This window comes from Schistocerca piceifrons, chromosome 3, assembly GCF_021461385.2.
Source record: "Schistocerca piceifrons isolate TAMUIC-IGC-003096 chromosome 3, iqSchPice1.1, whole genome shotgun sequence".
NCBI lineage: Eukaryota > Metazoa > Arthropoda > Insecta > Orthoptera > Acrididae > Schistocerca > Schistocerca piceifrons.
Genome location: NC_060140.1, coordinates 456,453,935 through 456,468,599, shown reverse-complemented (window position 1 = coordinate 456,468,599; position 14,665 = coordinate 456,453,935). Strand labels below are relative to the sequence as shown.

At 41.8% G+C, this 14,665-nt stretch overlaps 1 protein-coding gene across 1 annotated transcript in view; it reads left to right on the top strand.

Moving 5' to 3' along the window:
- LOC124788739 (protein glass-like) overlaps window positions 1-14,665 on the top strand; it is a 70,241-nt gene that overhangs the window by 26,871 nt on the left and 28,705 nt on the right. The window contains exon 3 of the mRNA XM_047256022.1: window positions 573-849. Within this exon, the coding sequence (XP_047111978.1) occupies window positions 573-849 (277 nt within the window). The remainder of the gene's footprint in view (window positions 1-572; window positions 850-14,665) is intronic.

Genomic DNA, 14,665 nt, shown 5'->3' with positions numbered 1-14,665 from the left:
AAACTAAGGAATTTTTAAGATAAAAATTTAAAAATCGGTTTTTTGACACTTATTCACGTACTAGTCCACTTAATATATTGTGTAGCACTTAAATGTGTAGAACGCGAAATATTTACAAATTCTGCACAACGAACAACCTCATGTTTAACAAAATGGTGGAAACCGCTTATGGATGTCCGATGTGCGCTTTCCTTTTTGTGGTTCTAAAATTAGTCACTAGACTGATATACCAAAAAATATCGTGTGTTCTTATATACTCTATCTACTAGGTCCAACACTCTACCGTGCTCATTGAAAGCCTGCTTGTACCGTAAATAGGTACAGTAATGTATATCAGTTAACTGACGCAGCTCATTTGAATTATCATCACGCACGAGAAGGAAACTCAGCAGTTATGTCTGAATCACCGTAGCTGCCTTTGGTGGTTAAGTATTTTCTGTCAGTAGAGAAAATTTCGTTTCTAAGCTGCTCGTAATAAGATGTCCTCGACCTCATTACGAGAGTCACCTACTTTTAAAATTTTAATGTGTGAATCAGTGAGTTCTAGATGTGAGTTCTTCCTGTTGTTGCAGCGAGACAGTAACGAGAGGCGCGCGCCGTGTGCTCTGTCCTCAGGAAGCGTTTGACAGGTGCTGCCTGTTTTCACCGTCCGATGCAAGCTTTTCCTGCCGCCAGATGCTGTCGCCCGGCGGCGGCTACGGCGGCTCTCAGTTCTGCGAGCAGAACGGCTTCTGCCAGGCCACGCCGGCGCCGCAGCAGCACAACATGTTCCCCAGCATGAGCGTCAACGTCTCCATGAACATGACCATGCACGGCTACCCGCCGCCGGACAACATGGGCTGTTCACAGGTGAGACCGCAGCCTCATCTCCAAACACTACCTAGTTGTGTTGCTTCCATGACGCCTAATGAAGGGGGCATACAGTGTACATTATATTTGTTTAGGAGCACACGGACTGTTTTCATTTAATTCAGTTGTGTTTACCGTTTACAATGGCTCTGAGTACTATGGGACTAAACATCTATCGTCATCAGTCCCCTAGAACTTAGAACTATTTAAACCTAGCTAACCTAAGGACAACACACAACACCCAGTCATCACGAGGCAGAGATACCGTTTACATTACTGTTGGTGAAAACTGGAACACCAAGAAGGAGACATATTATTAAAATAGAATTTATTTCACAGATTAGGTACATGAGAATGCACGAATGATCAGAATTACAGAACTATACATGCAATTTGAGAATGACAATTCAGTATGAAATGAGTCGGCTCATAATGCAGTCAGAGCCTCTGGAGATCGTGGCACGGAATCAAAGAATGGCTGGATGTGCCACTGAGGAGCACGCTGGCATACAGTTTGTAGGCGCAACCACGTATCAACGACAGTGTTTGTAGGAAGACCAGAACGAAGAAATTACCGATCGATCATATCGCAAACATGTTTGATTGGCGATATTTCAGGCGGACGTGCAGGCCAGGGAAGTAACTGTACCAGTCGTTTTTCTAAGGTTTGCACATTCCTTGAGATATGTGGCCAGACATTGTCCTGCTGGAATATGCCGTGTGGAGGAGTAGTGTCTCGGGCTTTAAAACGTCCCCAATGCAGCAGTTGCTGTTCAGATTATCCTCAATACAGAGGAGGAGAGTTCGCGTGTTTTAGCCAAAGGAATCCGAAACCATCAACTTGGCTTGTGTCCGCTATGCCGCTCAAAATACAGCCTGCCCGACTGCGTTCTCCACGGCAGCGTGTGGTAAGTATGTAGTTCCCAATGTAAGATAAGTTGAAGAGTATTCGTTCAAAAGCAATACAGTTTGACACCCAGCACGCCAGCGATGGCATTGACGTGCCCAGGATCGCCTGAAGGGTTACTGGTTTTTGTTCTTTGGAAGCCGACGCAGTGGCTTGTTTGTCTTCACACCAGCCTCAACATACTGCGTTGAACCATCAACGTAGACATGTCGACACGTGTTTCAGTGCGCCAACGTTACGCTAATATTCTGAACGTAGCTGTTTCGTTGTTTACGATTGCGCGGTCGAAGCGGCGGTCATCCATCGCGGTGATCACGTTACGTTGTCCAGTACCCGCTCATCGCTGTCTATCACCTCTTCCTAACCACTGATTCCACACTTGCGTCACGGTTGCACCAGAGTGCCGCGTTAGAACCGCACTGTCACGGTACGAAAAACCCGTTTCCCGGGGACGAGTCATTCTGCCTCGTTCGAACTCAACCACATGCAGATACTGCACCCTTTGGTATTTACGAAAATTAAGTCACCAACTTTCCCTTGCAAATGCGAAAATATTTTGTTGAGCCCAACCTACATAGGTAGGAATGATCATCAAAATAAAATAAGAGAAATCAGAGCTCGAACAGAAAGGATTAGGTGTTCATTTTTCCCGCGCCCTGTTCGGGAATGGAATGGTAGATATAGTATGATTGTGGTTCGATGAACCCTCTGCCAAGCACTTAAATGTGAATTGCAGAGTAATCATGTAGATGTAGATGTAGAAGGCACACCGGCACGTGCTTGGACGTTTCCACTTGGTTTGATGGCTCTACACCCAATGAGCTTGGCGTAACGCTGACCTGGCTGGTCACACAAAAGAAAGCGCCGCTGCGCCTATTTGCACGCCATCTCTCTACAGTCTTAATCACTTGTTATGGTTCCCCTGTTCTTCATATCCTTCGATTCTGGAATGATTCAGACCATTACTCCTGGGTGTTGCAATTTTACAAACAGTAGGGTAATTTATTTGGAATCGATTTCGAAGCCTTTTAGGCGGTCATCTTCAGACACTAAGGCAAAGTTAACGAAATGAAATATACATGAAAAGGTATCTTCCCGCTGCACCACAGAATTCTCTAACGTAGAATACCGTGCATGCCATTTATCACGATTAGCCGAAATAACCTTTCGCCACAAGCAAAAGAAAATACGTATGAAACAAACATTATTTGGTTACGAAGATGTGAGCAGTGGCACTCTGTTTATAAATATCATCCTGTATTTTTTATTCGGTAATCGGCTTTCTCTCCTCAAGAACCATTCAAGAATATATCACAATGTCCCGTAAACACGATGCAGGTAAACATGTCACACATAACTGACTTTGACCATTAAACTTACTAGATATCTTTGCTACTCGAATAACGTTCATTCATTAATAAGTAATGTAGCCTGTCTCAAGTTATTAGTGACAAATAAAAAATTTAATTTTAATTTCATTATGGAAAGCCGTTGTAAAAATGACCAGAAATTTTGTGCGGTCTGCAGTAGACAAAACTGCGAATTAATAGGGACCACATTAAAATAATCGTTTGTGAAAATATCATTTCAGTATAAATAGAGAATTACTCAGCGAAAATCGTGAGTTGTGTGAGTTGAATATATGCAGTAAACTGAAATAAAGGGGAGCTCAAATTTTGTAAAAAAGAAAAGAGTGTTCAAACACTGTAATTATCAACATTGTGTTCGTAAGAATGCCCTAATATCATTTCGCAATTGTAACATTTTGTCTAACAGAGCACAGAAGGTATAAATAAATTGTTGGTGGTGTGGCTTGATGTAACACCCCTTTAGTTGTCTAGACTGGTATTGGAAAAATCAAGAAGAAAAGAGGAAAGGTCTGTGATTACCATTGCTTCCACGCGTTGCTCAATTGCAGGTTGTGTGGCAAGCAAAGAGAGTGTACCCTGACTGGATTTATTGCTGCTATTGGTTCAAAAATGGTTCAAATGGCTCTGAGTACTATGGGACTTAACATCTCAGGTCATCAGTCCCCTAGAACTTAGAACTACTTAAACCTAACTAACCTAAGGACATCACACATATCCATGCCCAAGGCAGGATTCAAACCTGCGACCGTAGCGGTCGCGCGGTTCCAGACTGAAGCGCCTAGAACCGATCGGCTACAAGCGGTCGGAGCTGCTATTGGTTGCGGGCTCTTTAAGATCATAAAAATGTATATTGGGGGGGGGGGGGGGGCACATTTGGTTTACAGACGCAGTGTACACCGATGAAGAAAATGTCAATGTTTTAACTATTGCATATGACAGTTTGCACGAACGGTAACCATTTTCGAATAAAAAACTAGCACTCAGACCCAATGGTTTTGGGCTATTAGCGCCTTATTTATAAACGCAGAGAGCACACTGATCTTATTTATAAATGTCTGATGATACCATGAGACTAAATGTGCACTTAACGTGGGACTGAACTTCAGCTACGGCGACTAAAAGACGTTCTGTATAAAATAAGACATCAGAGGAGCAGACTGTGATATTTCGTAAGTAATCTTACGCTGCTTGATGTTCAAAGTGTTCAGTCGTTCTATTACCCTATAGTCGTCACATTAATGACGCAAAATTAATAATATACTAACACCTATATAATGAATAATTTGTTCACATTATATTCGAATGTAGGAGTAGAGAGGTATATTCTGAGGTTATTTTGAAGGATTTTACCTCTAAGACAGAAAATACCATTTTATACTGTCTCATTCCTCATGTTGTTACTTAAGCTCCATACCAGAGAAATACACTCCTGGAAATGGAAAAAAGAACACATTGACACCGGTGTGTCAGACCCACCATACTTGCTCCGGACACTGCGAGAGGGCTGTACAAGCAATGATCACACGCACGGCACAGCGGACACACCAGGAACCGCGGTGTTGGCCGTCGAATGACGCTAGCTGCGCAGCATTTGTGCACCGCCGCCGTCAGTGTCAGCCAGTTTGCCGTGGCATACTGAGCTCCATCACAGTCTTTAACACTGGTAGCATGCCGCGACAGCGTGGACGTGAACCGTATGTGCAGTTGACGGACTTTGAGCGAGGGCGTATAGTGGGCATGCGGGAGGCCGGGTGGACGTACCGCCGAATTGCTCAACACGTGGGGCGTGTGGTCTCCACAGTACATCGATGTTGTCGCCAGTGGTCGGCGGAAGGTGCACGTGCCCGTCGACCTGGGACCGGACCGCAGCGACGCACGGATGCACGCCAAGACCGTAGGATCCTACGCAGTGCCGTAGGGGACCACACCGCCACTTCCCAGCAAATTAGGGACACTGTTGCTCCTGGGGTATCGGCGAGGACCATTCGCAACCGTCTCCATGAAGCTGGGCTACGGTCCCACACACCGTTAGGCCGTCTTCCGCTCACGCCCCAACATCGTGCAGCCCGCCTCCAGTGGTGTCGCGACAGGCGTGAATGGAGGGACGAATGGAGACGTGTCGTCTTCAGCGATGAGAGTCGCTTCTGCCTTGGTGCCAATGATGGTCGTATGCGTGTTTGGCGCCGTGCAGGTGAGCGCCACAATCAGGACTGCATACGACCGAGGCACACAGGGCCAACACCCGGCATCATGGTGTGGGGAGCGATCTCCTACACTGGCCGTACACCACTGGTGATCGTCGAGGGGACACTGAATAGTGCACGGTACATCCAAACCGTCATCGAACCCATCGTTCTACCATTCCTAGACCGGCAAGGGAACTTGCTGTTCCAACAGGACAATGCACGTCCGCATGTATCCCGTGCCACCCAACGTGCTCTAGAAGGTGTAAGTCAACTACCCTGGCCAGCAAGATCTCCGGATCTGTCCCCCATTGAGCATGTTTGGGACTGGATGAAGCGTCGTCTTGCGCGGTCTGCACGTCCAGCTCGAACGCTGGTCCAACTGAGGCGCCAGGTGGAAATGGCATGGCAAGCCGTTCCACAGGACTACATCCAGCATCTCTACGATCGTCTCCATGGGAGAATAGCAGCCTGCATTGCTGCGAAAGGTGGATATACACTGTACTAGTGCCGACATTGTGCATGCTCTGTTGCCTGTGTCTATGTGCCTGTGGTTCTGTCAGTGTGATCATGTGATGTATCTGACCCCAGGAATGTGTCAATAAAGTTTCCCCTTCCTAGGACAATGAATTCACGGTGTTCTTATTTCAATTTCCAGGAGTGTTCATGTTTCATTGGAGGAGCCTCAACATTAATTACCACTACCCATCGTCTATGTAATAATGAGAAGAAATGAGTTTTTCAATTTTTTATTAGTATTGGCATTTGTCAGGCAACTATTATTAATATGTATCTCAACCAGCAGTCCATTTACGAAAAATATACATAGGGATAAATGATTAACAAATGGTACCTCTACGAAAGAGAATGGAATAATAAATAAATAAAAATACAGTATTCTGAAAGAGAGGGTCACTTGCCATAGAACGATAGATAGACTACGAGTAATGTGACAAGAGGAAACCTCGTCTTAACAAATGCAAAGAAAGCAAAAAAATTGATCCATTGTGACAAGTACATGAATTTGAGAAGTTGAATCTCTTCCCTCGTTGCGAAAATGGCATATTTATTGTTTCTTCAGTCCTATGGAGAACAGATGACTTGAAAATTTACCATTATTTTATTGCATTGACTTAATCGTTGTCATTCGTTGCCTGATTGTACCCAAAAAAGTAAACCATAACAATGGCGACATTTCTTAAAGCACTCCACTGTAATTATTTTCATGGCAGAGTTCTATTTCATCTTCCAGTTTTTCGCTTAAGAAATTAAAATGAGCATGTGCTGATGTTTCGATATGAGAAATGTTGATCTTCCCCGGAATCCTCTTTATTTTTACTTAATTTTCGTAATGATGTCTTTATTTACAGGCGAGGCGTTTTAGTGCCATTTGGGGTTTTGAGACTCTCCGCTACCTTCATGGAATCGGTTAAATTCACCATAATGTTCGGTGTTGGATTTGTTATATTTAACTGCGCTTTTCTGGTTGTGATGTCTTCTACATAACGCGTTGTTGGTTCATAAGCAGACAATGTTCAACTATAAATTTTCTGCAGGGTTATATTCTGCACGTCCAATTTTCCCGTGAGCTATGGTTTCGAACCACCAGCGAAAATGTGCATACATTCTGGAAACTCTTGTTTCAAATTTAAAGTTATTCGAATTTTTGTGTTGGGTGATATTGTCGAAATCTTCCACTTTGACAGCTGAACGGACTAAGAATTCCAGCGAAGTTTAGCATTGTTGAATTTCATTTTCGAACAAAATCCACAATAGGAATGAATTTTGCCAGTTTGAGAGAATTTTCATTCAAAGGTCACTGTGGGAATGAATTCCGTTAGTCTGAAACAATTTTTCTTTAAATTAACATTGTTATATTAATGGCACATATCATTCCCAAAGTACGTAGCACAAAGAGGTAGATATGTTTCGTACATGAGTCGAAGAATTGGCGCGCGACGGTATTTACGAGTGGTGGCTTAGTCGGAAACTGTTGGGGTGATCAATACAGCAGCTTTTACGAAGTTACACTGCTTGTGACGTGTGCTGCTGCCATAGCAACGTTTGCAAGATGGCCGTCGGTACAATATGTCGGGGAGTCAGACAAAACTCTAAGACTAAAGACTTAATAAATATAACTAGACCGCTCACTGGTGCTACTATAACTTTCCCATACAGAATGCCGCCACCTGCATGGTAACTTCGTAAAAGATGTCAAATATCTGATGAAACATTGCATACACGTTCACTTAACGGACGCAAACGTTCATAACGACTCCGTATCCCTGGTGGAAAGAAGTGTGAAAATAAAACCGGTGTTTCAAGTTATATCGAAGATTCCAATTATTAAAGTTCAAGCCACTAAAAATAGAATAAAATTGTGGAAAGGAAGGTAGATAAAATCGCGCCGTAAAAATATAAATTAAGCACTTGAAAATAAGCTCGAGAGACAAACCTAGGGGATGTGCCAGCAAATATTAAACGAGAACTGAAAGTGAGATTATTAGTAGTAAATGACAAAAGAATTTCACTGTCTGCTGCTTCGTAAGTTTCAAACAACTTTGTTGAATCGATAACTTGCCTCATTTTCGCTTCTACTTTTAAGAAAAGAAACTCACACTCTTGAAAAGATACCTACGACTTTCCGTCTTTTGATGCAGTCCTAATGTAGAAACTAGCAATTACATTCATTTAAGGCAAACGTGACTGGTCAGTAGGAGTTGTGAAGTAACGTTATTTTATTTTCTTCTTCTGTTTCCTTGTCTTGTCTGTCATACCCTTCAAATCACTAGACCACTATTCTTATTTTTCCCTGTAAATGACAGCTTCAGTTCGGGAAAACTTAGCTCCCTTCTCCGCTGCGCCGTGGTCTTCAATAGTCCCACACCGAAAGTTCACTCTATATTGCCTCTAATGTTCAACCTCACCGAGCCAGTGCGCATTCTCAACCATTCAATAAAGCGAACTTCTTACATTCAGCTCTCATGATTTATAAATGTAGATCCACCAGTAAAGAGAATTATTTGGAAAAAACCTATTGTTCTCACGTCGCCCGACAACCAGGCGACGGAATTAAATGCACCTACACTCCCGCTGGTTAATATGCTTATGAAGTGACACGTGACGTGGATGGAAGTTGTCTGCGCGTAAAATATGTTCAGCTGTCAGAAGATCAATTTCGTTCGCTCTGCTCGTTGCAGGTTTGCGTAGTATATTGTCTTCCCAGCAAGAGTCATATGCAAATTCGCTGAACTTTCTCATTGCACAACAAAGGTCCTTACAACTCATCTGCTCTCTTTGTGTTTCTTTTTTTATTTTCTATAAGGAAATAAAAAAATTTGTTTCTCTTCATCTGCATATACATCTAGATAAATACTCTGTAAATCACCCTAAGTGCCTGGCAGAGGGTTCACCGTACCACCTTCACAACAATTCTCTACTTTTCGACTCTCGAACAGATCGGGGAAGAAACGAAGACCTATATCTTTCCGTGCGAGCTCTGATTTCGCCGTATTTTATTATGATGGTCTTTTCTCCCTATGTAGGCGGGTATCAAAAAAATATTTTCGAATTCGAGGGAGATAGTTGGTGTTTGAAATTTCGTGAGAAGATCCCACTACTACGAGAAACGCCTTTGTTTGAATGATGTCCACCCCAAATCCTATATCATGTCCGTAATACTCCCCCCCCCCCCCCTATTTCTCGATAATACAAAACGCACTGCCCTTCTTTGACATTTCTCGATGTACTCAATCAACCCTATCTGCTAAGGATCCCATATCCCGCAGCAGTACTGCCAATGAAACGAAGTCTTCCCCACAAATAATTTGTGTGTTCTTTCGAATATCTTTTGTTCGTAACTGTAATTCCTGAGTACTTAGTTAAATTTACGGCCTTAATATTTGATTGATTCACCTCGTAACCGTAGTTTAATGGATTCCTTTTAGCACTCATGTGGATGACATCACACTTTGAATTATTTAAAGTCGATTGCCAATTTTCGCAATTTGTTTTGATATTCTTATGACTTTACTATACGATAAACGACAGCAACCTCTGGCTTGCTGAATATCTACAAGTACATAGATGTAGGGCCCCGATGACCTACAGGGAAGGCAGGCTCCCTGCAAGGGCATGCAAAATTGAGAGAAACAATGTCGTGCAAGAGATAACGTCTTAGTAAAAGAAAATTACTAGGATGATTCAATTAAACACGGAAATACGGATACTACACCTCGCACAGATAAATTACTAAAGAGACTCAGCAAACCAGAAAAGCAAACAGGTGGTCACTATTGCAATTTGGTTTACTCCCATGAGACATGTTATAATATGATTTACCCATTGAAGCAAGCATTTAAACATTTAATGAATGGATAAGAGTTTGCAGATTCCAACTATAGCCTCGGCAAAGGTAGATAGACACATAAGAGGATAATATAAAACTACATCGTGGATATGGCCAATGAGTACAAGAAAGGTTAGTGATTTAAAGAATGATCGCTGGAAAAGAAAAAGCGAACACCAACGCTTTCTCAAAATTGTATGATGGGTGCAGCTAGCTGTCTGTGAATGTTAAATCTGCGCAATGAAACCCTGATGCAAACTGGCTAGATTCACGTCCCCCTCACCTCGGTCGCAGCATCGGTGACATATAGTGCTAGTATGAAAGACATATGCAGGAAATTTTGAGTCCTGCTCGGCCTCCGCACATCTCTCTAAGTAAGAGATATGATCTCGCTCCCACAAGTATATTCTTCAGCGTCCCTGAAGCAAGTGTACTCTTCGATGTCCTGCCTCAAGTGTGTTCTAACGTTGCGAAACTTAGCTCATTCTGCCAGCATCGGAATCTCACAGGCCTATTGCAGTAGACCTTGTGACTTCCGATCAATAATAACTTCATAAACAAGTTTAACAATTTCATACTCTCACGGATTTTGTCGTGGTTAACTAATAATGGTATGGCGTGGGATAAAAAGCAGAAAAAGTACCCCCCTACATGTCAGATTTCCAGCTATGGCCAGCCAAAGGCCTTCCATGTAGGCACGTGTGGGAAATCTCGTCTTCCTCTGAAATAATTACTTTGGTACAATCACAGAACCTCTTACTCATATCTGAACAAACATTCCTACGTGGCACAGCAGCGTCTTACAGCTGGTCCCATGGTGTGAAACTCTGTGTTTGCACCTGCTATTCAGCTCATAAGTAGCCAAACGGATTTCTTTTAGTGTCTCGATCAATGCAGTTTTTACGGAAAGCAGTCCAACCTCTTGCATGCTCCTGTTGTGTGGACATGGGAGACTGCCATTTCCCTGTTTTATACCTACTCAGAGGCAACTTTCAGCAGTGTTATGTTCCCTGTGGTGAGCCGTCTAAAGAAAGCCCCCAAGGCTGCAGAAATAACAAGTCATCGACACTGCATTAGCTAGTTAGCTAGTTAGTTACTTTCATGTTCCATTTTTCATTTTGCACGATAAATCGTCGTGATGTGGAACGAGTCAATTTACATTCATATTGCAGATTAATTTTTACATCTATTTGTACTCTAAAAATCACCATATTATATTTGATTATTATTATTATTTCCCGAAATGAAAACAAGATATACAGATTGAGTTAGCAATTCCTGCCCTCCACCTTTTTCACATTACAAACACAGAAATTCTTCTGCGGAATAGAAGCAGTTGCCAAGGAGAAACCTTTTCAATTTATTTTCAAATTTTACCTTTCTGGGTAAGTGGTCAAAAATGTTTGTTACAGCGTTGTGCACCCACTTTCTGTGCTAAAGGCAACCTTAATGTTGAATAATGAATGTCATTTTTTCTTCTGGTATTGTAATTATGTGCCTCATTGTTTCTTTTGAACTGTAGTGGATTAGGTATAACAAACTTCATGAGGGAATAAATATACTGTCAAGCAGTAGTCAGAATACTGAACTTCTTAAACGTATGTCTACAAGATAATCGCTGGTGAGCACCACATATTATTCTTAAAGCACGGCTTTGGATAATGAAGACCTTCTTTCTTATAGATGAGTTACCTCAGAACATTAATCTGTATGACATTAGCGAATGAAAATAAGCAAAATGTGTAAACTTACTTATTTATTTCTCTCCAAAATTTCCTGTGATCCTAAGTGCAAATGTGGCTGCATTCACTTGTTTTAGGAGTTCCAAAACGTGTTTTTTTTTCAATTTAAATTCTCATCAATATGGACACCTAAGAATTTTGAACTTTCCACCCATTGTATTATTTTATCACCATGTGTTACACTCATCACTGGTGTAGTACCCCTAAACGTGCAGAACTGAACATGACATAATGAGGTTTTCACTCTGCAGCGGAGTATGCGCTGATATGAAACTTCCTGGCAGATTAAAACTGTGTGCCGGATCGAGACTCGAACTCAGGACCTTTGCCTTTCGCGGGCAAGTGCTCTACCAACTCAGCTACCCAAGCACGACTCATGCCCCGTCACCATAGCTTTACTTCCGCCAGTACCTCGTCTCCTACCTCCCAAACTTTACAGAACCTCTCCTGCGAACCTTGCAGAACTAGTACTCTTGAAAGAAAGGATACTGCGGAGACATGGCTTAGCCACAGCCTGGGGGATGTTTCCAGAACGAGAAGTTTGGAAGGTAGGATACGAGGTATTCGCGGAAGTAAAGCTGTGGGGACGGGGCGTGAGTCGTGCTTGGGTAGCTCAGTTGGTAGAGCACTTGCCCGCGAAAGGCAAAGGTGCCGAGTTCGAGTCTCGGTCCAGCACAGAGTTTTAATCTGCCAGGAAGTTTCATATCAGCGCACACTCCGCTGCAGAGTGAAAATCTCATTCTGGAAACATCCCCCAGGCTGTGTACTCTATTGTACTCTATTGGAAACATCATCGAAACAGAAGAGGTTTTATTCTTGTATTCTTGAGAAAATGTATGACTCTTAATTTCAAAAGTACAAGTTGGTGGTACATTCATATGATGTAATTTTATGAGAGTTACTTCTTCAGCATATTGATGGGATCTTTCTCTTGAACAATTGGTCCATATGCTTTCTACTGTGTTGTAAAATGATTGTTAAACACATTTGCTACCTTTGACTGTCATTTATAAACCTTCCATTTAGTTCAGTAGTAACGTTATCCTCTTGCTTCACTATATTACTTATTGCATTAACTCTGTTGTCAGACGTACTGATTTCTGACATTATGTGTACGTTTCATGATTTTTAATAACGTTTCTTAATAATAGTGAGTAGTTTTTGTAACGCACAACTACTGCAGGGTCTCTACTTGTTCATCCCAAAACAGGTATTTCCTTTTTCGTTTCACAAGATATTTCAATCCTCTTAGTGATCTGTGGTTTTTTACATGGCTGATTAATGCCCATCTTATTAAATTATGCAAAAAACTATTTTCAAATACTGATGTGAATTTATGACGGAATATATTAAATTTTATATTGCCATTTAGGTCTTTATAAATTTCATTCCAGGTTGTTTCTTGTAAACTAATCTTAAAAACATTTGCCCTGTAGTCAATAATGATTCAAACTGACTTCCACCGAGGGGTATTCACACTGTAAGGCACTATGTCATTTATCCTGTCTAACTGTGCATCATGATCAGAGAGATCATTTTTTACTGGGTAAATAGTTATTTTCTTGCTTTGTGCCTCATCAAAGAAAACATTATCAATTAGGGACCTATTGTCTTTATCCACCCATGTTGGAAAGTTAACTACTGAGAGCAAATTGTAGAATCCAAATAAGGTTTCCATATCATTTTTCCTATCAGAATCCTTTAGAAAATCTACACTGAAATCACCACAGACTATTAACTGCTTGCTGATGTGTGACAGACAGCACAGTAAGGTTCCTCATAAATAATTCGAAATTTCCCAGTGAGGATCTATATACAGTTACAATTAAAAGTGATCTGTTTTCCAGCATTAATTCACAAGCACGCAGTTCTATGTGCTGATCTCTACAAAATCTACTTGTGTCAATGGTTTTAAACTTGTGTTCTGCCTTAATATATGCAACAACTCCTCATTTTCCCATTTTAGTTCTGCATGAGTAAGCTGCTAGACTGTAATCTTTTATATGTAACCCTGTGGTTATGTGGTGCTCAAACAGACACATCATGCTTATGTTTCCCTCTGAATTTTGCGAGCAGTCAAGAAGCTCTTCTATCTTATTACTCAATATGGTGAAACAAGCTAACCTCACTTTTCTGTGCGTTCTTGTGGCGCTCTTCTGTTATAGTGACTTCTTTCAAAACAGGGTGCCTGAAACTTGATTATGACCTAAAAAAGGTGCTCCTCTGACACCAGTAACCACAGGGATCTTGCATTGTGTGATGGTGGCCCCCGTACATTTCCTGCAAAAGGTTGAGCCAACCTATCCTTCCCTATCCTATTCAGGTGCACGCCATGTCTAGCATAAACACATATCTCAATTGTAGCTACGGCCACTGCATTCACATGAGAATTCACTTCAGTCAGCAGTAACCTGGTCAGCTCAGAGTCAAAACGGCTCACAGCAGTATTAACCCCAGGCTGGTCATGGCGCTGCAGGACCTCCGTGAAACTCGCATATGTGCGTGTAGTTGCTACTCTTATTTTATCCAGCTCACCCCTAATGCCGTAATTACTGTTCTTAGCCTGGGTATTTCCTGCTCCACCTACTATAATGACCTGATCCTCTTTGCCAAAGCCTTTGCACAATTTTCCTATGTCGTCTGTTACGTGGGAAGCGAAGGAGAAGAAGTACGTAATTAGCAGTGTAGTCATAGGCAGAAGTCAATACTGTCGGCAGTTTTCACGTAGCGTTTAAAAATTCACTATGCTTACTAATGGGACCCGCGTATTAAAAAAAGATTCTGAGAAAGTTTGGGCACAATCTATCACGTAACGTGAGGAAACTACCCTTGTCACAGCCACAGATGCATTTTACTTTTCCCAGCGGAAAATTTAATTGCACGAAATGATTCTCATTGTCTTCCAAGTAAAACACAATTGAGGAAGAAACAAAGAAGAATCAGAAACAACAAACCATCTTAAACCAAGATTGAATGATATGTAAGTTTACACCTACCGTGTATTAATATTGTCACGTCTTAACCAGAATCTAGTCCAAATCCGAAAGCAGGCTCGTCAGTGAAATACAACACTTAGCACTGAAAACACCTACACAGCCAGAACGGAACTGACCTCCAGGCCGTAGAGAGCAGGTATTTATACAAACATGGAGTATTCCAGAACGCTGGTACTCATAAAGACATCGAATATTCCAGGATACACAAACAGAAGAAGTTTTATAAGAGCTTCCCAAAACTCATTAATAGTAACCAACAATTAATTTCTG